This window comes from Fukomys damarensis, unplaced genomic scaffold (assembly GCF_012274545.1).
Source record: "Fukomys damarensis isolate Sample0158 unplaced genomic scaffold, DMR_v1.0_HiC HiC_scaffold_31, whole genome shotgun sequence".
Taxonomy (NCBI): Eukaryota; Metazoa; Chordata; class Mammalia; order Rodentia; family Bathyergidae; genus Fukomys; species Fukomys damarensis.
Window position 1 is genome coordinate 23,676,369 of NW_022900943.1, and position 25,302 is coordinate 23,701,670.

The window sequence follows — 25,302 nt, forward strand, 5'->3', positions numbered from 1 at the left end:
CCCTCTCCCCCTCCCCTCCAGTAATAATCAGCCTCCCACTAGTCCCTAGGAATCAGTCATTTCTTCTTAAGAAAGAACAACAAACTAAGGGCTGGGGATTCAGCTCAGTGTACCTTGCAAGCACAAGGTCCTGAGTTCTATTCCCGGTGCTAGAATTAAAAAAGAAAAGAAAAAAAAAAAAGAACTGCAAACTGACTTGGGCTGAGTGATTCTCCTCACCCTGCATCCAAGCACATGCAAATAAACTTGTAACTCTTCATAGGACAGAATATTAAAGATTGAAAGAAACTTGTTTTTAGCCACCTCATTTGGTAAAGACCCTGAATCCTGAACTCTTAAGAGAATTATGCAGTCAAAGATCAGAACTATGCTTAACTCTCCCCCAGCAAAGATGTCTTTCTCGTCAGTATAGTGCTGCTCCCACTGCAGATGAATGTGTCTCATTAAAGACAAACAGCTTTCACCTCATTCTGATTGTAGTCTTTACCTTTTTCATTTTCCTCCCCTTGAAAAAAAATTCTCGAGAATTACCTGTACAATTAACAGTACTAGCACCCTCTTAATTATTCCTATGTTGAACACAGAGGGGAGTAGAAAAAACAGGTGAGATGGCAAAAGGACTAGGTTTCAGTTCATTTTGTCTCATGACAAATCAGGCTAGAAATTAACCTCCTGGGGCTCCTGCTTCCTTACAAGTAAAATTATTAAGTTACATTAGATTGACCAAAGCCCTTGCTCTAAAAACCACTAAGAAGATATGGCTTCAGGGCTCCCTTTGTACAAGAGGCAGAGTTATAGCACCTTCTCATGTAGTGTGTATTTTCCTTAATTCCTCCGAAAATGTCAAGACCAATGTAGTAAAAGTTATTTTGTAAACATGAGCTGAAATCATAAAGGAAGAAAACAAAGATGGTGTTGACTTTCACCAATATTGACATTAGGAGTAGTCACGAAGCCTAAGAAAAAGTAAAGCATCTTAAAATGATCAAGGTGGATATCAGATAGGCTCTCCATGATTAAATATATTTGAACAGTGACAACAACCCAATAAATTCTTTTTAGTATTTTGGAGACTTTTCATAATCATTGTTGAAAGCACACGAATCCAACTTTGTTTTTGGAGGTTCTGTTTCCTCATTTTGAAAAGTTTGTAAGGGAAAACCTTGTTCATCATTTTGGTTGGTCAAAAGCAAAAAAAAAAGCAATTGAGTTAAAGTTAGAATTATAGACTTACAAGGATGTAATCCTTGAAACTGATAATAGGGTGTATGATACAGGATCTCCAAATAATGTAAAGGAAATATAACCTGCTAGATAACAGAAACACTGAGTTTGTGTTCTCTAAAATCAAAGAATGAATTCTAGGAACAACAAAGATTAAGAGTACGGAATATTTTTGAGGGAAACAGCTCCTAAGAGGGACAGGAGGGACACCTGGATAGTGGGGAGCCCACCAGCCCCACTTCTCAAGGGTATTTTGAGCAAAGCCACAAGGTGAGGTGGGTTCAAGGTGGGACAAAACCATAGTCAACTAATAAGATTAAAAGTATAATCTCTAGATCCTAAAAAAAAAAAAAAAACACACACACACACACACACACACACACACACACACACACACACACATATATACACATAATCCCTTAGGTAGTGTTGATCCAATGGAAATCACAAGTTAGTTATGAGGTGGGACAAAACTCCAGTCAATGAATAAGATTCAAGGATAATCCCTTAGGAATATTGATCAAATGGGGAAGATAGTAATTTATCAGCAATCATACAAGGAATGAATAAGGATTTAAGGGAAGGAATGGGCTAGGGAGGTTTTAATCCCCACCCAGGGTGATTATTTAGAATATTAATCACTGTTGTTCATCCCTAGGGCAAGTATGTGAGTGTAGTTGTTCCTTTTGTGAATCCTGGCCTTCAATAAATGGGCCTCAACTGTCTTCTGTGTTGACTTCCTGGAAGGCCCATCCCTGTTTCCTTGCCTATAATATATCCAAGTAATTTAGCTGTCTGTAATAGAACCCCACACATACTTAAAGGATCCCCAAGATAGTTGATTGAATAGATATCTATTATTAATTTTTAACTGGTTTGTTAATTATATGTCGGTGCCTTTTTCTTGCAAAATCTTTTAAGTTATGATAAGTTACAAGCTCAAGTAATGTAGCAAGAAATAAGGGAAGTATCTGGAGAATAAATCACTTTGCTTCTAGGTATTTGAGGAGTATTTTGTAGAAAAAGGTAGTGACTGAGGATGTCTTTGAAAGATACACATTTCATGAACCGGTTCATTCTAGGTATGAAGGGGAGAAATGCTGGCACCTCTTTGGTCTTTGTAGACCACTTCTTCACCTTCAAGGAGGAAAATAAAGCACTGGTTGTAGCCCTCCCTAAGGCATCCTGACACCAGCAGACCATGAGGGTATTAGTTAACCTAATTAGTCTTGCAGAAATGTGTTTAAGAATGCATGAGCCTGTGGGTCAATGGCTAATTAATGACTGCCCATTTCCTTTCTCTCTGCTTCTTCCTCTATGGCCATAGGATGCTCTGGCAAGCTGTGATGTGAATGGGAATGACTTGGACCCAATGCCTCGTTATGATGCAAGCAATGAGAACAAGTAAGGTTCAGATGAGGGGTGGCTGGCAATGAGTTTGGATTTCTACTCATGCTGAAGAAAGTATTTTCTTCAAAATCTTTGGTAACAAGTGATCCTTAATTTACTGCAAGGTGAACAGGTGTGTTTTCATCAGTTTCTGAGAAGACAAAAAGGTGGTCTATATAGTAAAAAGAGGTTACGTGGAGAGCTCTGGGGGATGACAGTTTTTCCAGATCTTCACTATGAAAGTGGGGGAATTTACCCTCAGCAGGGTAACTAACCCATTCGTTTCGAGATAAAAATGCTAAAGGGGCAAGACAAAGTAACTCTCCAAAGAGTAATTTTATTGATGCTTCATTTGAGGTTATGGCCAGGGGCTTTCTTACTTTATTTCTCCTTTATTCTCTCTCTAAAAGATTGGGTTTTTCACTAATACACATGAAACGCCTAAGAATTATTGCCCTTCATGGAAGGTCATACTTTTCTTCTCTCCCTTCCCCAGTCAAGGGGCACAGTTTCACTTTGCAGTCAGTGGAGAAGGTTTTAGTGACTGCAAATGAAAAAGCACATCTATTTGATAACACAGAATATTTTAACATTGCTCAGTGAGTAAGGGGGGTTGTTTTCTGTTACTTACAATGACTCAGATTCTTAAAATGATTAGTAGCTATTTCTGATCACTGTATCATATTACCTTTTTTTCCTGTTACTGCAAATGTGATTTAGATACTTTCAGTATGAATTTTTATTTTTTATTTAAATGTTTTAGGTTGGAAGTTGGAAACACAATGTTTGGCCTATTTATTATGTGCAATTTACAATCTGCTTTTTTTTCCTTTAAGGAAAAATTTCTCAGCTAGTCCTTTTATTGTTAATAAGTTTAATATCATATGACCTAGGAGATGTCACTGTACATTTGTTTGTCTTTTCTCTAACCATTTACAAAGATGTATTGGTCTTTGTTTTTTTGTTTTGTTTTGTTTTGTTTTTGTAACAGGAATCAATCTCAGGACCTTGCACTTGCCAGGCAGTCAGGTACTGAGTTAAATCCTGGCCCCTTAGTGGTCTTTGTTAATATTCACAGCCAAGTGTATATGACAGATAAAATTCTGTGGTGAAAGCTCTCATACACAAATTGATAGACTTTCCCAGAACTTCCAAAGAAAAAGAGAAAGGGAAAAAATTGAACTGGATCATTTTCTTTTAGACCTAGTCATTACTGTCCAGATTGTAAATTGTAATGTTTAGTGAATTTCACACAAAGGGTTATAATTTCAGACAATGTGAGCCAGTGTTTTCAGCTCAATTTACAAAGTATCATGAAACACTGAAGAAGAGACTTGACTCTTCTGTGCTCAAAAAAGCGTCACTGGTAATATCTGTGTGGGGGCAAAGGAAATTTGGGAAATCTCTGTACTTTTCTCTCAGTTGTGTTGTGAATCTAAACTTCTCTTAAAAAGTAGTCTTTAAAACAAAAACATCACTGATACATTTCAGCATTTGGTTCATTCTGCTATAATGCAACATACTCATTCCTGAAAATAATAACACCCTGAAAAATCCTAAACACAGAGCAGTAAGAAAACTGAGGTGGAATCTAACACTAAAAGATGTTGTCAGTGACACATACACATATACAAGATGGGGATTTAATACAGTGATACCCCATTTATATACATACATACACACACACACACACACACATATATATATACATACACACACACATACATGCATGCATATGTATGTATGTTAAGTAGTTAATATACACACAAACTATAATAAAGGTGGTACTTTACCTTGAAAGACAACCTAAAGTGTATTTATGGAAGGTTGTGCACATAACACCTACTTCCATTCACAGGCCTGCCAACATGTGTGCAAGAAAAAAACAGTAAGAGAAAACAGGTAACTACCAAAGCTTTATTAAAATACAGAATAGAGAGGCACAGGCACAGAGAAAGCAGGGAACATTAAATAGAATGGAGGGTGTTCCCAGGATGATCCTGGCAGATCGCCCATGATTGTGAGGTGGAAAAAGGGTTATCTGTGATCATGTAGAAGTTGCCCCACAAGATACTTGCGGAGAAAAGAGAAACATTTAAACTATAGGAAACGCATAGTATCCGTGTACAGGATGTGGAGGGACAAGCATGGTTACAGGTAGAAACCAAAGACCACTGTGTTGAGCTCTGTCGATATTTGAGCCATAAAACAAGTCAAGTTGTAGCTGCATCTCCATGGGGTCCTTTTCGCAATGAAACTTGGTAGTGATGTGATTATTCTCCAAGGGTATGTCTGATCTGACTAACATTGCTTTGTCTGTGTGTAAAGACAATTGAGTATTGGCTTTGTACAGACTGTCCTTTTAAAGCTGGACTTTTTTTAAACTGGGCTCCCCCCCAAGAAAAATATGGGCCGTCAAGTTGTTTTAGTGTCCTGTGTTGACCAACATTCAGCTATGGCTCCTACAATGTCATAGGAAAATTGGAGGACACCAACATTCTTCTAGATGCGTGCCTAGGTTTATAGACCTGATAGTGAAATATGACATTTTTTAGGTTCAACACCAGCACTCGGGACCTCTGTTTTATGGAAGGCAGCAGTCCCCTAGGGTACCATATGTCATTTTAGTGCTTCTCGGTACTAATGCCTGATTGGTTTCCTTTTCCTGATCGAGAACATGTTTTCAGGCATTTATGGTTGAGATGTTTCTCCCCTCGTGAGATCAGATGAGTAAATATGAATGACACATCTTTCTTTAAGTGTGGGTCCATAAATAGATAATTCGTTTGGATAGTTTTCTCTTGGCATTAGGAAACACGAGTGCATTTGTAGGTTAAAAGAGTTGACATTTAGCCCTGGGTGTCCTTGATCAGCCTTATGTTTTTTGTGTCTAACTACTCTTGAGCTTTTATATTCTTTTTTAAATAGGTCCAAAAGGAATAATACGTACATTTAAAGAATAAAATGCATAAAGCACATCAAGCTTGTATAACTGGGGATAATTACAGCTGTTAGTGTAATTATGTGTTCTATTCATATATCTAATTCTTGATAATCAGTTGAAATTATAATTATCTCAAAACATGTGTAGATATGAACATTCCAAGTCCAAGCTAAAACTTGGAAATCTGTTTGTTTGCAAGGTTAGAGGTTTAGATTATCTTACTTCTCTGAGGGGGACGCTGTGGCTTATTCAGATCACTGTCTGAATTTTTCCCTCTGCCTTCTGTGAACTGAAACAGTAGTGAAGGTGCGAATTTCTAATCATCGTCAGAACAGGGACTTGAGGGAGACACTCTACAGATGCCTCCTCATCGCACAACCCAATCTGTAGGCTGCAAAGCATATCCGGCCTTCTTTCTTGTTCATTCATTCAACAAATGCATTGAGACCTTGCTTTCCAAGTGGTTTTGTGCTAAGTGTTTGGATACAGCAATGAAATGATGCGGATTATTAGTGGGTTGGACGGAGAAGTGACTTAGTTAGAATCTAATGCAAAAAAGATTTTCAGTACTAGTAGAGGCTGTACCCACAAAACTTCATGCAAATCATTTCTCCTAGATTTCAATGATTATATCTCTAACACCAGAGTTTTGGAGTGAAGAAAATCACTTCTGAACACCCCCCGCAAAGTAAAATTCCTTTCTTGTCACTTTTGCACATCCCCAAATGATGCCACGTCTAAATAAATGATGCTAAAGAAATAACATGGTAAGCAGAGACCATACAAACTTCGCTTCCAATTCAGCTTTGCTTTCATTCATATTAGCTCTCATTGTTGTGGGTATAAAATAGAAAAGGCCTCCTTACAAATGAAACAGTCTGCTGGCATTTCAAACCACTACTTCTATTTCTGATAAATGAATTATTGATGTCTGAGTTAGGTTGCTTTCTATTAAATGTTCTCCCTGCTTGAGTCATTGTAATATATTTGATGAGATGAGACCACTGGGTTTTCTTTTGGATATGTGGTGTGTAGCCCAGAATCTAATTCCTTTTCAAAATAAATCAACCCATAGGTGAAAGATTCATTTTCTACCAGGAATGGATTTTTCATTTTGTGTCTTATCTCTGTTTTCAAGGAAGATTTAACCAGGACAGATGGAAATACATTTCCTCTAGTTCTTTAATCTTTCACACATCATTTCTGGTTTTAAGAATGTTGCCATGTTGCAGAAACCAACATGTGTTTAGGCCTTCTCTTGTTTCTGCAAACAACTGTTGTCGGGAGATAGTATTCCGAAGCAGAGCCAATGAACGGACAGTATTTTGTGCTTACAAAAGAAATATACTACCTTAATACTTAGGGAGAAAAAACTCCCATTATAAGATCTATGGCCTTAATAGGTAGAAGTATTATTTCTCCATACCCTAGGATTTGACCAAGTTACAGTTAAAATAAACTTATCCTATAGCTGAATAGATCTGACAGAACCTGTCAAAGAGAGGTAGTAGTATCCTTATCAATGCCTTGTTTGTTTTTCCAGTTTTGTGTTTGATTTTTTTGCTAAATAACATCTCCCTCACACACTAAATATGTTACTTGGTCAGTGATTTTTTCAAAGAATTCATGTACCATTTATGACAAATACACATTACCAGAAGTTTAAAATGTAGAAAACGGGCAATTAAAATTTATATATGACAGTTGTATCTTAAGTCTTGGTAATTTACAAACTATAAACGTTTAATGCTTGGAAGGCTAGGAAGTCCAAGATGAAGGCAGGAGCGAATTCAACATTTGGAGAAGTTCCCTTCTTCATGGATGGCACCTTGTGTGTATCCTCACGTGGAAGAAGGGACAAAGCCTCCTTCAGGCCTCTTCTGTGAAGATACTAATCCCATCCACAAGGCTGTACTTTTAAGACCTCCTTGCTGCCCAAAGCCTCATCTCCTAACAGCATCTGAGGATGAGATTGCATCATATGCATTTTAGAGAGACACAAACATCCAGACAATAGTATTAGCCACAGATTGCACATTCATGAAATCACCTGCAAAAAGCCTCAGATACCATAGTGCAGTAAACTGATGTAGGCAACGGTGTTGATCATCTCCCAGCCTCATCTGTGCAGTTGCAGCACCGCGGGGAAAGGCTTGTTTATCTTGGATCAGAACCCTGCCATCCTTTCCCCTTTACCTCACTTTTGTAGTTGTCCCAGTCTAGCCGTTTTCCCCATTTCATTCCTCCTCTTCTTGGGTACCTCTCAGAAGCCTCACACACACCTTTCTGCCCATCCACACTAGGCCTCTTACCTCTATCCTTGTATGTCTTCTAAATGCTTCCTTATCTATGGTCACATTTCCTTCTGGTGCCAAGTAATAGTTTTAAACTCAAATAAGAACATTGAAATTCTTTTTGTTTTGACATGTTAAAAAAAAAACAGGCCCCTTCATGACCCCACTCCTACTGCACGGTTATTGCCACTTGCCTCCTCCTCCTTACTCATCAGAGCTGCAGCCTTGCAGAGTCCTCTGGATGTGTCACCTTCTGGCCCTGGAGAGTTCCTCTCCCCCTCGTGTGGCTTCCCCTGCGATGCCTTCTTTTGCCTTCCCTGATGTGAGCAGGATACATCTCCAAGGACTTTTCACAGCAGCTGTGAACTTATTATTTATTTTATAAACTTTTCCTACTGTACATGGGGGTCACATTTAGCAGCATAGGGGATAGAAGGCAAGAGAATATATTGAGAAGATTTTCAGTTTAGCTTGGGATCTAAAGTGTCAGTTTAGTCTTCAAATAATTACACGACTACTGACTTTGACAGTTTCCTTTAGCTGAATTAGCAAAATATAACCCAGTTGAAGTCTGTGATCTGTTATATGGTGTTACACACAGCGGGCCTTTGTGCTTGATATCTTTTTTAAAAACCCTTTTTGACTGTCCACCGTGCGTGCTACACCAGACTGGTGACCTTTAGGGACTGCTTTACTCTTTTTCGTTGCCCACTGGCCTCTCCCTGCATTTGGCAATGAAAGGCTCAGGTAGAGCATGAGTGGGGATGCAAGGGGTGAAGCAGGGTTGTTTATTCTCTGCTTCCCCCTTGTGGGTCATTGGGGTTTAACCGCATCCCTGAAGATCGTTATTCCCTTCAGTAGCCCTAAGGGTTGGGTGGCTTCCAAACAGCTGGATACAAAGAACTGCATCAGTAGCCAACTACACTCTTCCCTGCTCATTTCCCTGAACTTGCCTGCATCTTCATAGAAGATGCTGGAGTAAATATATTAGCCATCCCAAAAGGTCCCAGTGTTCAGAGATAGTCCCTTGACTGACATATGTGTGTTTGTCCTCAAGCCTGATATCTTTGGTGGAAGAAAAGGAGAAATACTGAGATAACTTTGAGAACAAAAGTTAAATCCATGGGACTTTCTAAATGGCTGTTTATTCTTTCATGAACGCTGAAGAAGTATTGAAAATGTATCTAACCTGGAATTCCTATGTACCTGTCACCTCAACTATAAATATGCATGTTTATCAAACAATACATGAATCATTCCAGGGCTTATAGTCATGATAGTGCAACCTTCAGACTCGTTTGTTCTCCTCTTTGTTGATTTTACTGTTTTTCTCCTCCAGGATTTGGTAACTTAGTTTCTTGGGCTCTCCTCGACAGTTTCAATAAAGCATCTGATTGATGCTATAGGTTGAAATGAAGTTCGGGTATAGTTTATGCAAACTCATGTTCTGTTGACATGAATAATTGATAGTTGCTTGAATTTAAATTTCTTATTTAAAAAACAAACTCACAAGTTCCTAGCGTTTCTAAAGAGGATGGAAATCGCAGTAAGGGAAAGACATAAGTATCCTTTTTAAATAATGGATTAAACAGTAGGGCAGGTTTTCCAGATGTGTATTTATTTATCCCTCTCTTTTAATCTTCTCCTTTAACCTCTCCCTTCTATCTGAAATATGTAAACTGTAGAGCAGGAAGACCTTGAGAGGTCAGTGGTAGCTGTGCTTTGTTGATGTTTATGTCAAGCAGTCAAAAGACAACCAGGAACTCTCAAAACTGGTCAGTGGAGGCTCATGTTAGTGCTGAACAAGAAAGCAAATTGAGAAGACAAAGGACATTTATCTTATTTATTTCATTCCCTGTACAGCTACCAGAACAAGAGCATGCTGAAACAAAATCTCAAGCTTGCAGGCTATTCATTTTAATGGCAAGATATTAGTTAAATATTGGGTACCCTCTCATTCATATTAAATCTAAAGATCTAATTCATATACTTCTAAGTTGAAGGACTGCGTCACAATTGTGTCCTTATCAGCTAAACAAGATATCATAATTTTTGCATTTACCAATTCAGATCACCCCCATAGAATGTTCTTGTTTGCATGTATGTAAAGTAAGTGTGTGTGTGTGTGTGTGTGTGTGTGTGTGTGTGTGTGTGTGCGGGCGCATACACTATTGGTGTTAGGTGTGGATTTTTAGTATAGTCTTTGTTAGATGAAAGGGTAAAAATACATGCTTTATTCAATCAGTACATATTTAATTAGTTCTTATGCGAAAATCCTCCCAAGAAGAAAGGGTGACACAGTACAAAACCTGTTCTGTTCTTCGAGGACACCTGGGTACCAGCCCTACTTTGTCCACTGTGTCCGCAATGTGCAGAAGCATTCTTTTCAGAACTTCCCCAGCTTTGTCAGTGTGTCGCTATTTCTGCTTAACTTCTTGAAAAAGATCCGTACATCTATGGGGTTTCTATTTGACTACCTTTGGAAGCAGTGTAAGCATAAAGTAATAAAATGAGCACATCCCCACGATGTCTCATTTGCCGCTCACATCAGCTTACCTTCAGAAAGTTTACAGAGGTTAAGTATAAGTAACATGGCTGATGTCACCAAGTGGCGGGGTCAACATTTGAGCTCATTTTTTCATGCACCATCTATTCACCTGCACAACTGAATTAATTTGCTGTAGAAATCCTGAGAAATAATTCCTTTACTATGTTTAGAGAACTGTCATCACCATAATACTGTGTTCAGTAAACAATAACCTGGGTCTTCGAAGTGCTGGGATTGAAGGCTTTTTCTCTGGAGAAAGGGCTTGGCCTGCAGAGATTCTTAACATCACATGTACACGTGGCTTTCCACAAGCAACAGAAATCATTACTTGGAATAAATTATTATAAAAATCCAACTCCACATTTCTTTTTGCTCAGTGGAAATAAATGATGGCCATCCAAAGGAAATAAGAGCCAATTTATTCACAGCTTCCCATAGCAAGGTGTCAGCTACTCTCTCTTGTAGAGACTCAGAGGCAAACACAGAACTGCAAAAGCTGTGGAATAAAAGAAAGAGAAGGGTTTCATTTGGTCTGATTGGAAGTTGTCGTGGGGAAGCTGGAGCTTGAATCTGTGTCTTCAAACATTCTATTAGTATATATTAATTTTTAAAATATTAAACGGAATGAGTACTGCTTATATAATGTAAATGTATAAATCTGTGGCAGCTGTATGTAAAGGCAACATGCACGAATGTCTTAATATTACTATTAAAGGTGTTAACAAGTAAGTAAGCAATGTGTTGAATCTGTTTCTCAGAGGAAAAGTGGCTCTTTTTAAATTTCTCTGTTTGGAGGTATGGGCTCATTCGGATTAAAATCACATAAAAGACCCTTGCCAATGTTTTTGCAATTAAGGGCTGTCCTTTGTGACCGCTCTGGAAATGTGTGGGCTGTGAAAGTTTCTCTGTAGGAGAAGCCTGAGCCCATGGGAATAAGAAACTTTCTCTTACCCTCAAAAGAGGATGAGATCTTGAGAATGTGACCAACTTTGAAGACTTGGGGGCAAATCCTTTTGCCTATAAAGCACATGAAATAGCTTGAGGGAGAAGCAGACTACTTGTATTTCCTCATAGGTTCTCCTGAATCCCCTTTCTCAGCTCTCATCACAAGCAGCCATCTTATGAATTTTACTGAAGAGATCTTTGTTAGAAAAATCTACCTCTTCGATTTTTAAATATCTGCATGCTACCTGCATTTAATTTGCATGTGCTAGTAAGCGTATCTGAATTTGCACGAATTGCTAACACATTACCTTGTGGGGATGTCTTGAGCTAAGATAAGCTGACGGCAACAGACTTTTGTGTGTCCTTCTTGATCTTGGTTGGCATTCCCTTTTTGGTTCATCCTCGTAGCATCATACCCTTTCCCGTGTCTGTTCCAGTTACTAAATGATAACTCTTATTTGCTCCCCAAGCCTCCAGCCCTCTATGGATAAGACTGCCTCATACCCCATTTCTTTTTCCTTCATCCTGATGTCCATATCTTCCCAAAGGTTCCAGTGTTATGCTGTCATCATGCAGAGAAAGAAGCGTCCACTGTTCTCCAGCAATCACACCAGTCTTGACACCAGTGAATTGTTATATATCCTACCTGGCCTGATTCAAACTCATGTTAGATAGCAGTTTCAACTGTGACCTGTGTTGTTAATTTCATTGGATATCAGACTGTTGTATAACATTTACTTGCTTTCTTTTAACTAATGCAATGACAGTCCCTTTAATTCTTTAGGAAAAAAGTGGGAAATACTGAATCTTGTAGATAAAAGGAAGACAACTTATTTTTATATTTGTAGTTCTCCACATTTCTCACGTGTAATATACAAAGTAACTAGAGAGGTTGAGCAGTGGAGCATCTGAGGAACTGAGGTTTGAATTGAAGAGATCAAAGAATTAGAGGACTGGACTTCGTTGGAATTTAATTCTAAAGGAGGTAGGGGGTCCCTAAAGTGAAGAATGACTGAAGAAGCAGCTGCACCAACGACCACCTCTCTGCTTTGTGATCCACACTTGAAACACACTATTTATGGTCTCATACAGGCCCCTGCCACTGTGACGATAGGTTTTTCAACTACAAAGATGGCATCGCAACTGCAGCTTGATTCTGCCATAAATTGAATGATTAGCAAATTACTCAGTCCTCTGCAGAGAGGAAACCGGCACCATCGTTGGGGCAGAAACACATTCTATAAGAATAGCACTCATTTCACTGGCACATGTATTAGTGTGTTCACTCATAGTTGCTGAAATCTTTGAAGCCCAAATGTAAATATGATAAGTTATCTGTGGGAGCCATTGCAAATTATATTCATGTTCTTTTAGATTTTGTTTATAGGTATTTTTTTATGTCAATCTATTCAATTTATATCCATCCAATTTTCTCAATGTATTTCTTTGAGCTTCCATTAGAATCCCCACTGTAAAACCTACTTCAATTATAAAGGATACTAACTCATGTTTAATTCATCCTGGTTGAAACAAAATACTCATAACTCTTCATATATCTGTCATGTCATGTTTTTTCCTTGTTTAAGTTAGGAGAGTCATACTAAGAAGATACTTTGTTATGTATGGCACCCATATCTTAAATTCTTATAATTTTTTCTTAAAAGCTTTATAGGTTTCAGAAATCTATATGGATAGTACACATTCATAGGTTTCTAAGACATATATTAGGAGTGAAACAGGAAAAGGCATATGGGAAAGTAAATGATAGACAAATTGTTTAGTAAAATGGAATAATCCTTCTACATATTAGGAAAATGTTTTGAGCAATGCCCTATAAAAGCAGGCCTCAACTGGTATGTGAACAAATACAAATACCACACCTTGGTACCTGAAACATTGTTGTGTCATAATAATTTTAAGAGCTCAATATATACATGCTGTTTATTTGGTTTTCCTATGGGCAATTCTGTGGCTCTGGTATATGGCCTAGAATATGATTGAGTCAGGTAGAAGAGAATACATCTGTCTCCTAAAGAAACCTTGGCTGTTTTTGTCCTGGGCTATAAACTCAGCAAAGTCTAAAGAGAGTTCAGCAAGGTCAGTATGTGTTTTTCATGGGAGAATGGGCCTGGGCTGGGGGTGATATGGCCATTGAAAATGCTAACTGCTACTCAATCAGCTCCCCCGATGCAGTCTAGAACACAACACAGGCCATGTGATCTGGATTCTAAGTCTGTATTCCTAGCCTGAAATCTGAAATACCATAAAATTCCAAATCTTCTGAACACCAACATGGTGCTACAAATAGAAAATTCCACACCATGAAACTCTTTGATGTACAAAGGTATCTAAAATTCTTTTTTAAAAATTTTTATTGAGTTTATTGGTACAATCTAGGTATACAATACAATTACATTCATTGTTGGGATCCTGTACTTTTTTTTAAATTTTAAAATTCTATTGTATAATATTATCCTCAGGCTATGTATGTAAGATGACCATGAAACTAAAAACAAATCTTATTTAAACTTGAGTTGTAGCCCTAAGATATCTCGTGTATATGAAAATATTCCAAAAACAAAATAGTCCAAAATTTGACACCCTTAGTGGTCCTAAGGATTTCAGATAAGGAATATTGAAGTGTTTTATAGCACATGAAATCAGTGGAGTCTTGTTCACTAGCAGCTTCTGTCTCTGTCTCTGTGTCTGTCTTTGTCTCTGTCTGTCTTTCTCCCTTTTTTCTCGGATCAGATCAGTGTTGTGTGTGTTGATTCTTAGCCTCCACCTTCACTACTTAGTATACCCAACACTTCTGAGCTTCCAAATATCCTTTTTCTAAATCATTTCCCTGCTTAACTTAGTTACAGGAAAGAACTTGAAGTTAAATGCCATAACAATGTTCCTTATTCTGGAGGAAGAAAGTAAAACTGAAGGCAGATTCACAAAGTTTATGAAAGTGAATCTGACTTCCAAATCCACAATCCTTTATCACATAATCTAATCTAATCTGGCTCAGTATACTAGAGCTCTTGTACATATAGTGGTCATATGCAACAGACAGTTTCAAATTCATGGAAACAACTAGTTGATTTATGAGAATTTTTATGGCATATTGTTTTAGAAAAGACTTTTTGAATACTTTGAACATAGCACGATTCTTTTTTTTTTAAATCAAGCCAGTGATATACTTAACACAGTTTGTAGAAATATAACACTGACTAATCACTCGACTAATACAGCACAGTAAACACCGACTATTAAGCAAACTGTGACCTGGAAACCATTGGTTTCCAATCTAGAGTCTGTTGGTGGTTCTCAGATGTTATCTGAATGTAGCTCAGAAGGCTGGGTACAATCCCTCAACCATGCTACCACACTTTCCCTTTTCATGGTACTGGCCCAGGCCTGCAGCATGCTAAACAGGCACTCTACCATTGAGGTACATCCCCAGGTCACCATATCCTTTTTAAAATATATATATTTTATATTCCATTTAAATCTTTTCACATAACGGGTGTCCTCTTAGAATTATACTTGAAGTCCAAAGTTCTTTTTCTACAAAACAAACACACTGTTACAAGCCAAAGGAACCGAGTGGAAAGGAGTTAATCACTGTAGATTAAACATAGAGACTTTGGGAGATATAAGCGTTTGATGTGAGTCTTGGACAATGGCTGACTGAAAGGGATGACATTGAGACAATGTTTGTAGTGACTGACAATTGTAGTGGCTGGTTTTAGTGAGCTCCTTACAAGCTTCAGAATAAAAGGCATCTTCTGGCTTAGGCATTTGGAATTTTCATTTTCTGTTGAGGGAAAAAGCCAAAAATGTCTTATTTTCCCTAGAACTTCTCTATCTAAAACTCAAATCTGAATCTATCTTCAAACCTGTATTAGATGCCTTGGTGACAAAGCACACAAGATAAACAATTTAAAAGGGAAAAATGTTTATAACAGCTTACTGTTTTAGGTTTCCACCCATGGTTGCTTGGCTCCATTTTGGACCTGTGCCGCCATACGCTGTGGCAAAGGGTGGGATGGAGCGGGTCTGTTCACGTCCTGGTGTCCAGGGTCTCAGTAGCCCCATTAAGGGCCTATCCCCTAACTTCCCTCCACAAGGGCCCACCTCTTAAGGGTACCACCACCTTCCAAGAGGGCCACAGGCTGACAGGCAAGCCTTCAACACATGTCTTTTAAGAGACAGATCAACTCTAAATTCGGTAGCCATATGCAAAGAATTTAGAGTTTGTTCACTATTTTAAGCCTCATCACTTCATCCTTCCTACATTACCCTTTAATTTTAAATAATATTTTGCCACTCTCTGAAAATAATGTTTCATTCATGCTGTACATTAGTAAATAGCAGGCACTAAGTGATTATACTGTTATTCTGCCATGCTTGAAGAGTCTCAGATATAGGGTATTCTTTTGATGCACACTGTCATTATTACTAATTTAGTGTGCTTGGAAGGTGAGTGTTGTCATCTGCTGACTCAGTGGCAGGATTATTTTTGGCTCCTTTTCTCTTCTTGCACAAATATGGGAAAGCAAAAGGCCGTGAAATACTAAATATTCAAATTTTAGAGTGAAAAATCTAAAACCTATGGCTGAAATGAGTTTTAAGTGGACTTTAATTTGTTCCCTACTATTTCAAATTATTGTTAAAAGTGCCTTAGCTGACATTTTTGGATTTTCACTTCTGTCTTAAATGTCCCTAAACAAGTAAGAGTTTCAGCAACAAGAAAAACCTTCACTAGATATTGGTTGCTTCCTTGCGGTCTGTGTTTTCCCTAGCTAGAATTAAGAACTAACTCTTTCCTTGGCAGTCACCAGTTTATATGCAAACCCTCATGTAAAGTCCTGTATTAGCACAATCAGGAAATGATGTTTGTGGATGTTTGCAATGAACTTTATAGAGACAGCTGGTAAACTCTTCATTCACAGTGCATCCTCTCAAAAGAGACAATTTTAACAGCTTCAGATAGAACTGTATATAGCGTTAACGGGGTGGCCTGTATGTGGCATTAGTGAAATGAACAGTGAAGTATTCAACCCAAACATTCTCCTGAGTTCTTCCATTGCAAAAGGGTTGGGAAACTCGGTAGGGACAAAAGATGCCAAGGATAGTACATTTTAAATTATTTCCAGAAATCAAAAGAGAGACTTCCATTTAAACTTCGGAGGAAAAAAAGAGACCAAAATTATAAAGAAAGAAAATGTTGTAAGTTACCCGAGGCTATATGTTCATTCATAGTGATTGATTCGTATTCTTATGCATCTGAAAGAAAATCGTGAATTAATTAATCTTTGATTTAGAGAGTCTTGTTTTGTTTCAGGTGTTACATGCTGGTCTTGCATGAAATAAAGAGGTAAATCAGTGGCATAAGCTTTAAAAATGTTTTCAGTGAGTAATTTTAGGTGAAACTGAGCCAGGCATATATAATTACTAATTAGTAAAAATTTTTTAATACTTTACTGAGAATTTGAATTCTGGCCAAAATCAGTCCCTTCCCCCTCCTTTGTAGTTAGTGGCATATGTGTGACAAAATTCACACTCCTACCTAATAAATATACAACCCTATTAAAATACAATTAAGGACAGTTTTTTTAAATGAAAGAGTATGCTTCAACTAATTCATACATGTTTGTGAAGTTTCTCATCATTAGTGTTTTTTTTTTTTTTACTTATTGCCTCTATGTTGATCTTAAAAATTAGAAGAAAAGGCAAAATGAGATATAACTGATGTAATTGGAAAGACTTCAGATTTAGTGTTTAGCTGTCAGTTTAACAATCCGAGATTTAAAATTTTAAAATAAGAATCATCAGTGTGTTGCATATACTCTGAAAATTATAGCATTTGAGGTCAGACATTTCCACATGTATTAATCTTTTACTAATGCAGGAGTTTAGAATTAATAAGATGGGAAGTAGACATGGTGATGTTTCTGAATTGGAGTAGCACGCTAAAAATTGGCAAGTGTGTCTAAGCAGAACAGTTGTGAACGTGAGTCTCATGCACAGAAAGAAGCCGAAAGGTTGTAGGAATAAATTTGGGCAAGTCTTATTGCCATGAAGAGCCTTAATGATCTCCTGTGAACAAAGCAGTGAGAAAATAGCTATTTGGAGTGTGCTATGACAATTACAGATAGTGCCTTCTGAGTGGACCAAATAGTCTCTGCTGCCCTGTATAGCTTATGCTATTAGAGCCAACTTCGGGCTTTGGTCATGAGGAAAGTCAGTCTAGTGACAGAATTCCACTTTAGAATGAATCACTGGCATGTTTTCATCCCATTACTTATTTGGGGGAAATTATTTAGAGTATTTTTCTTTTAAATACAATATGCCAATAATGGGAATGATGCATAGATTTTTAAAAAGTATTTTTGCTTTGTGGGTGAAGGGAAAGACGTGGCCATTCTCTTGGAAGGACTGAATGGATCCAAGATCTATGGAGATCATTTTCACTTTGTCACAATTGGCTACGTGAATGATCTTTTCGGAATTTTATTTTCAAAGTACAATTTAAAAAAATAGAATACTCCTTCCAAATCTTCCAGAATATGGATTACATTCTACTCCTTCTCTAGAAATCACCGCACCTCTTCCCTCATGAATTTAAGAACATGTACAGTAATAACAGGATCATACATTTTCAAAGGAGTTCCTCAGTTTGAAATTTTTGTTTTTTATTGTATAATTTATCGATTGGATTGGTATCATTTTGTCTTTCAAGACATGATTTCTAAAAAAAGCAGGGCTGGAGATTTAGCTTAGTGTTTTCGCCACCTTCCTCGCAAGCGCAAGGTCCCAAGTTCGATCTCCAGTACCAAAACAAAAACAAGAACATTTTAAAAAGCTTATGACAGTACTGTAATAATTTTGACCATGAAGAAGAGTTACAATCGTTTATCCAGACAGACCTCTTTGTGCTCCTGAGATGAAACAGTGCTGTCGATCCTGGTGCAAGCGAAGTTTTAAAACAGTGATTATTTCAACATTCTTGTCCAAAAGTTTGATCTACCTTGTTTTCACCAGTTGGTGACTGGTTTCCATGGGAATGGGAATAAGCATTCCTAGTTTTAGCTTCTCAGCTGCCCCATGCCAGCTGAAAGCTGTAAATGCCATTTGGTTAACAGCGAGGATCCAGAATTCTTCCCTTTTAAAGTGGCGCAGGAAAAGGAAAAGAAAATGTTTGCCAAATCCATTCACTTTTCTCCCTCAAAAAGAACACTTTTACGATTGAACTATTGACAGACGATTATTAGACACAAAGTCTTGCAGCCTCTTTCCTTGCTAATCAATGTCAAGTAGATTTTCTACACAGCACAGAGTTCTGTCCCTCTGCAATTTAACAAGCCCGTATGGGTCTTCCTGGGTCTCCTCTGTCTGACCCCCTGGTGGTCACTGAGTGGGGAAAATGGTCAGAATGTTGGATGGAAACAATTCTGTGATCTTCATGATGTGTGACCTAAAAGGAAAAATAATCCTTTGATAAAGAAAGTGGAGCAGGGGGAGACCTGGAAAAATTCTCACTTCTAAGAGGATTTTAGTTAATTTGCCATAAGGATTTTCCATTTCTGAGATTGTCATTTATGACTAATATATTTCTGGAACTATTTCCATAGAAAGGAGAATGAAGAATGCTATAAATAAATGCTTTAACATAAAAAGTTAGGCATCAATACAATTGGGAGGGTTTATGTTGCCTTGTTTTATGGCTGAATCTTTGAATCAATGTGAATACCAAGTGAAATTTTGGTAGCTTTAACACGTAATGTTTTCTGTTATATTTGCTATTGTTAGATACTAGATTGAGAAGGATGTGCCTCTATTTCCTAAATATCACCCTGTGCAGTTCTGTGAACCCATATCTCCTCTTTGGAGGTAAAAAGGAGTTTCTTTACCCCCAAGTTGACTTTTAGTGAAGAAAACCAAACACAATGGCTTCTAGCCACGGACTGCCTCCATGTCTCTTAGGTGTGGCCTCACACCCAGCCAGAGCAAGTAGTTTGTCAGCTAAGGAAATAATATCCTAAGGAAATAGTACGATAGACTTAAGAAACTGTAGAAGGGACTGAAATAAATGAGGGCCTGGTATTCAACTTGTGCTTTCCAGGGACTTGAGGAACAGGTATCTAGGATGCTGAAAGTGACTTGCACACAGAATGTACATTGAGATCGAGATAGCAAGCATGTTCTGGTCATGATAGTCAGGCAATCTTTGTCACCATTTCTACCTCTTAATACAAAGCCACATAGTCATTTTCTCACTTGAACCAGAGCCTACCTGATTTGTGAGGCAATTCTGGAAAGATTCATTACTGCAATAAATAGTTATTGAGGGAAGAAAACATTAGAAGTGAATTCACTTAAATTGAGGCCAGAGTCTTTTTATGAGTACAGCAAATGGTGCTTTATTTTAAACAATAAAAATAAAATTATGAAAGTATATGTAGCATTCAGCTATAGTCATTCCTACATCAAACAAAAATTAATCTTGTTTAAAGTTGTAGTTTTTCTGTAACTTTATGAAATTTGAATTTTAGTAGGACCACAAACAGATCCAGTTTGTAAAGATCTTTACAGGTTGCTCTAACGACGGTTTGGAATTATTTTATTGACAAATCATTCTCATTTAAAGGCACTGTCACTGTCCTTGTTGATTTTTTTTCCTTCTGTTTTACTGATCATGCACTGCTGAATCCTCTTCCAGCTTGGCTTCCAGTGTGATTAAAGGTGTTCTCAAATATCATTTTCATTCATGACATAAAATCCTATTTCTTTTGAAAGTTCATTAAGCTATGGATTTGCTCACTTTGCTTTGTATTATTTGTTTCTATTTTATGTTTATAAAAGACCTAACGACATATATATATATATGTCTTAAATAATAGTCACATATTTTAACTCTCATTTCTTACAAAAACGCACATCTCCTAAACTGTTTTGACAGCTTGCTCATGATCTGAAAGCAGTTTCAAACAGAATGAAGTTATGCATTTATAAAATCACATTTCTCCATCAGCCAATCATTAACAGATTTTGAGCAAAACAAGTGTTTTTTTAATCTAAATATTTTTGCAAAAGCAAATGGAAACACACATATTAAGTGAATGTACATCTGTGAAATTTTTTTATTATTCAGAATTTCTTAGCCAGTAAAATTCATTGAAACTACGTCATATAATGATCATTTTTTAAACTTTCAAATGTTTAATGAATTATACATTCTTCAAGACCTGCTTAGCCCTTAATAAATATTTGCTGAATGAATGATTCAGAAAAGGAAATTAATTATGAGTTGGGTCAAGGGTGTGGTCTCATTAAATCTGGTTGAGTTGGTCATGATAATAATGTTTATAAAACTGGAACTTAGCTACATATGGGAATACCAGTAAAGTTGAAATACTGTCTATTTAAGGAACATGCTAGCATCCTGGTGACTTATTTTGCTATAGAAATATTTATATGAGATAGTTTTTAGTATACATTTGAGGAAGAGAAACATACTGTATCTGGAAAGAAATAGACCATAAAAAAATTAAAATTATAATCTTATACAGGTCATTCTTTTTTACTATTTTCATAGATCTTTTTCTCATTTCTTAGCATATATATTCAACATATACTTCAAATTTAATGCTTCACTGAGTTTTAATTACGAAATTTTCTTTTAATCATGATAATGTGAAATTATAGGAAAGTCAGTTCAGGTGTAAGAAAGAGGAAGACATTTAGGTTGCATATCAAGCATTTTTATAGGAACCAATCTCAAACCAGAACAATTAAAGCAGAAATTCTTACAACATTTTTCACATCAACCTTGATGAGTGTGTACTAAAATACCTGGTGATTATTTGAATATATCTTGCAAAACCCCTGTCACTGGTCTTAGGTTCAATTACATTAGTCGCTCAAGCCCATAGAGTTTATTAGGTCTCCAGAGGTTCTTCTGCTATCCTTCTGTGATAGAAACATAACATGCCAGCAGAACAGTAGCTGCTATCTTTCCTCAAAAAGAATGATCATTGTTCTTAAACTATTCTGGGCTTCTCTGCTGTCCTATTTCCTCCCCAGAGTCAGCCATAATGGTGGGTATGAGAATTACTTTGCCTTAGAAGATGCATATTTGTAAGAATACTATTTCTCACAATAGCCTGTGTATATAGCTTCCTGGGCCATGCAAGGAAGGCCACACTTCATCTCCAGCATCTGCTCTCACATGCTCGAAACTAATACTTCTCATCATGGATTTATAGACCTGGCCATAGTTCTCCTAGTTCATAGTAATCAACCAATTCAAATTCATTTTGTTTTTGTAAGCCTTATTGTTTGGTAGCTGATAGCTCACATTTACCGGATATCAAGGAGAACAGAGCTAGAAAGTATAATCAACATAACTTTTCCATAGATGAGGAGAAAAGCTTTTGTTAATCCTTTACTCCGAATCTTCTCTAAGAGATTGTGAGCACTACAGCCTTAGATTATTCAGTTTTTCATGTTCCAAATTTCAAAAGTGCACAGGACACAGCATGTGAATGATTTGAACTTGACACAGGAAGGAAAAAGAAAGGCAAGGAAGGAGGAAATAACATTGCTAACTAAAATAATTTTTCTCAAGTACTTTGGTTATTTTCATCATACATGTAAAAACAGTATTCCTAACAGAGTTCATAACTAACTTGAAAAGAGTTTTATTTCTATTTTTATGGATCGGAGGCAGTACTTAGTTCAGCAGAGAGATGTCTAGTGCGACTCACGTTGGACCTTCTCCAGTCCCACAGAAGAGTTATCTGTACACATCTAACAGATACACACTTGTGAAGTTTGTGTGCATGTGTATGTGTATATGTAATAGTAGTAGTAGTAATGCTAAGGACTGAGCTCAAGGCCTTCACCTTGAGCTGCATCCCCAGCTTTTTGTTTGTTTCTTTATTTGAGACAGAGTTTTGTTAGGTTGTTAGGTTGCTACATTGCCTACACTGGGCTAGAACCTGCTGTCTTCCTGCATCAGCCTCCCTCAGTGCTGGGATTACAGACATGCACCACCACACCCACGTAACATTCCTGAACTTCTGAGAACAGACTTAAAATGAATTAGGAGGAATGAGTGATTTCTGTTTATTCATAGTCAAGGGATAAAAAAGACAATTTCTTTTTTTTTTTTTTTTAGACAGGGTCTCCCTATGTAGTTGAGACTGACCTGGAACTCACTATGTAGCCCAGGCTGGTCTCGGACTCACAATGATCCTCCTGCCTCAGTCTCCCAAGTACTGGGATTACAGGTGTGCGCCACCACGCCCAGCTAAGAAGACAATTTCATAAACCTCCATTTGTGGTAGGAAATGAGATTAAACTGTTTCAAGTTCCAACTTCATGTAGTAAAAAATCATCAGATCTACATTTAAGAAGACTAACCAGGACCCTCTAACAAGAGGTTAAAGATCATGAAGAGCAGACATTTGAGCTCCTTCTAGACCCAGAGGGAAAGGAATAACATCATGGATGCATTAAGGGACACAGAAAAGCCTGGGCAATCTCATTTTATACAAATATTCAAATATCACATAGAAAAGTAATCAGTAAATGACAAAAAAGCACAGCAGGTTTAAATGTATTTTAACCACCAGAAAGCCAATGAGCCCTGCTCCATTTTCAATATTAGTTTACTACATCAGCAGTGATATCCAGTACCCTATTACTTTGTTGTTGATCCCCAATATGAGTGGTGTAGGGTTTTTCTACACTGGAATAACATAACTGACATATACACATTAAAGGAGAAAAGATTTATTGTGCCTCACAGTTTCAGAGGGTTCAGTCCATGGTCTGCTGGTTTTAGTGCCGTGGGCCTGAGATGAGTCAGGCTATCACTGCAGAAAGATATTTTGCTGGAAAACACCCACTGACTTCATGGCAGCCTGGAAGCAGAAAGAGCAAGAATAAGAAAAGAGATATGCGCTTCAAAGTCACACCCCCAGTTACCTACTTCCTTCAAGTAGGTCGTACCTACTAATAGCCCATCCAACTATGAACTCTTCAATGAGATTAATCCATTTGATGAGATTAGCACCATCAAAATCCAATCCCTTTTCTAAGTGTCTCTTAATTCAATCAAATTGACAATCTAGATTAACCATCATAGATTGGCAAAGAGGTTGATGAGGTTGTTGTTACCTGTCTTGGTCAAGACTATGTATGACTACATGTGTGCCTGTATTGGGTTCTTCCTGTAATTCACCATTCCATGCGGTGTTATTTTGGAGAATATCCTGTAACAGGAGTGTGGTAACCAACTGAGTTTTCTGATTAATAAAACTTATTTGTTGTTTTAGACATGAACATGATTAAACTATTTTTGTAGGCTGGGGTAGATAGAAGCAAAAAAAAAAAATCAGAGATCTAGACAGGGGAGGGTAAAGCAGAGAAAATGAAAGAGGTAAGAAAACACTGCAGTTTTATTTCATTTTTTTATTGTCTATGTTATTTGTTTTCTGAAATACTCTTAAATTACAAGCAAGCCTACCAGTTATTGACACCCACAATGATTATTTTAATACTTTAAAAAAATAATTCTCCATTTTCAGAAAGTTGCAAAATAGCATAGAGATCCTCCATACCCCTCGCCTAATTTTCCTGAATGGTAACTTATATGATCAACGTCAAAATCAAAAAATTGATAATAATACAATCTATAGAATTTCCTCAGATTTTACCAGTTTTTACATGTGCTCATGTGTATATTTTTAACCCACTGTAAGAAATAATTTTGCTTTTTAAAAAACCTTACTAGTCATTTAAATTTGATATATCTGAATACCCCTTATCAGTAGTGTTGAGGAGAGTTGTGTAGTAGTGATCTATTCTTACTTAATATTATAAAATAAGCTTTTAATTTTCTTTCCTTGCCTGCAACATGATATCTGTCAAACATTGAAGCAGTCAACACATTTTATTAATGTCTTAAAATGTGTATAATTCCTGACAGCCAGAGGAGGATTCATGATATCTATTGCTATGTATATAATCTCATAATTTGGAAGATTATGCTTAATATTCTTTGAGTGTTAGGCTCTTGATGGTCTCTGAATAAACTCTTGTGTTACTTTATGTATTTATTTATTTGTTAATTTGAACAAGTTTTCCTGACTCACTTCCCACTATAATAAAAACCTTAATGGTTTTGAGGCTTCACGCCCTTGGTATAATTGCAGTCACTTCAGATGCTATTATCTTCATTAATTCACAAAAATGATCACTATAAAATAGATGATTTTTTTTCTTTCTGTTTTCTCTTTTCCTCAAATATGTTTGCTAGGCTTTGGTAAGCTTTTCACTAAAGACATGAAGATAATCCAGTTTCAAGTACTTTCCATTTTTCTTTTAGTTTTCACTTTTGCAATTCCCAAATTTTCCGCCTTCTACCTCAAGCTATATATTATTTCATAGAGGTTCTGGAAAGCGTTTTATTTCTAGGAGGTTCTACTGTCAAGTATCCGGTCCGTAAAGCTAATAAAGGGCTAAAGTCACCACTGTGTTACAGAGCACCAACATTAGGCAAAGAATAGGAAAGCAGGCAGTGAGCCCAGAAATCTCAGCAACCACTCAAAGCCTTACTAACATGGGCCCTTATAGGTTTTGCAGGAGTAGTAAGAAGTCATTGTATGAGAATGCGGGAGACCTTGGTTTAGTCCATAGCCTGCTATATTTTATACCTTCCAGTTACCAACTGATAAAGTGACTTTTCTCACTTCTAAAATAAGAGAAATAGTATGTTTCACTGCCTTCACAGGGTAGATGTGCAAATCAAATGAGGCTATAGTAATTCGAGAAATGGACAGCTATGTAAGTACAAGGTGGTAATATAACTGCATGACATGAGCAATCATAAACATTGATTTTGAACCATATGTTGAAAACATCTCCCTATGTCTTGCTGTTGTCTCCTCTTCTTAGAA

The 25,302-nt window shown here is 37.1% G+C and overlaps 1 protein-coding gene across 2 annotated transcripts in view; it reads left to right on the forward strand.

Annotated features, from left to right (window-relative positions):
* Pcsk5 (proprotein convertase subtilisin/kexin type 5) overlaps nucleotides 1-25,302 on the forward strand; it is a 410,777-nt gene that overhangs the window by 128,963 nt on the left and 256,512 nt on the right. For both annotated transcript variants that reach the window (XM_033757658.1, XM_019207714.1), the window contains exon 5: nucleotides 2,552-2,628. In XM_033757658.1, the coding sequence (XP_033613549.1) occupies nucleotides 2,552-2,628 (77 nt within the window). The remainder of the gene's footprint in view (nucleotides 1-2,551; nucleotides 2,629-25,302) is intronic.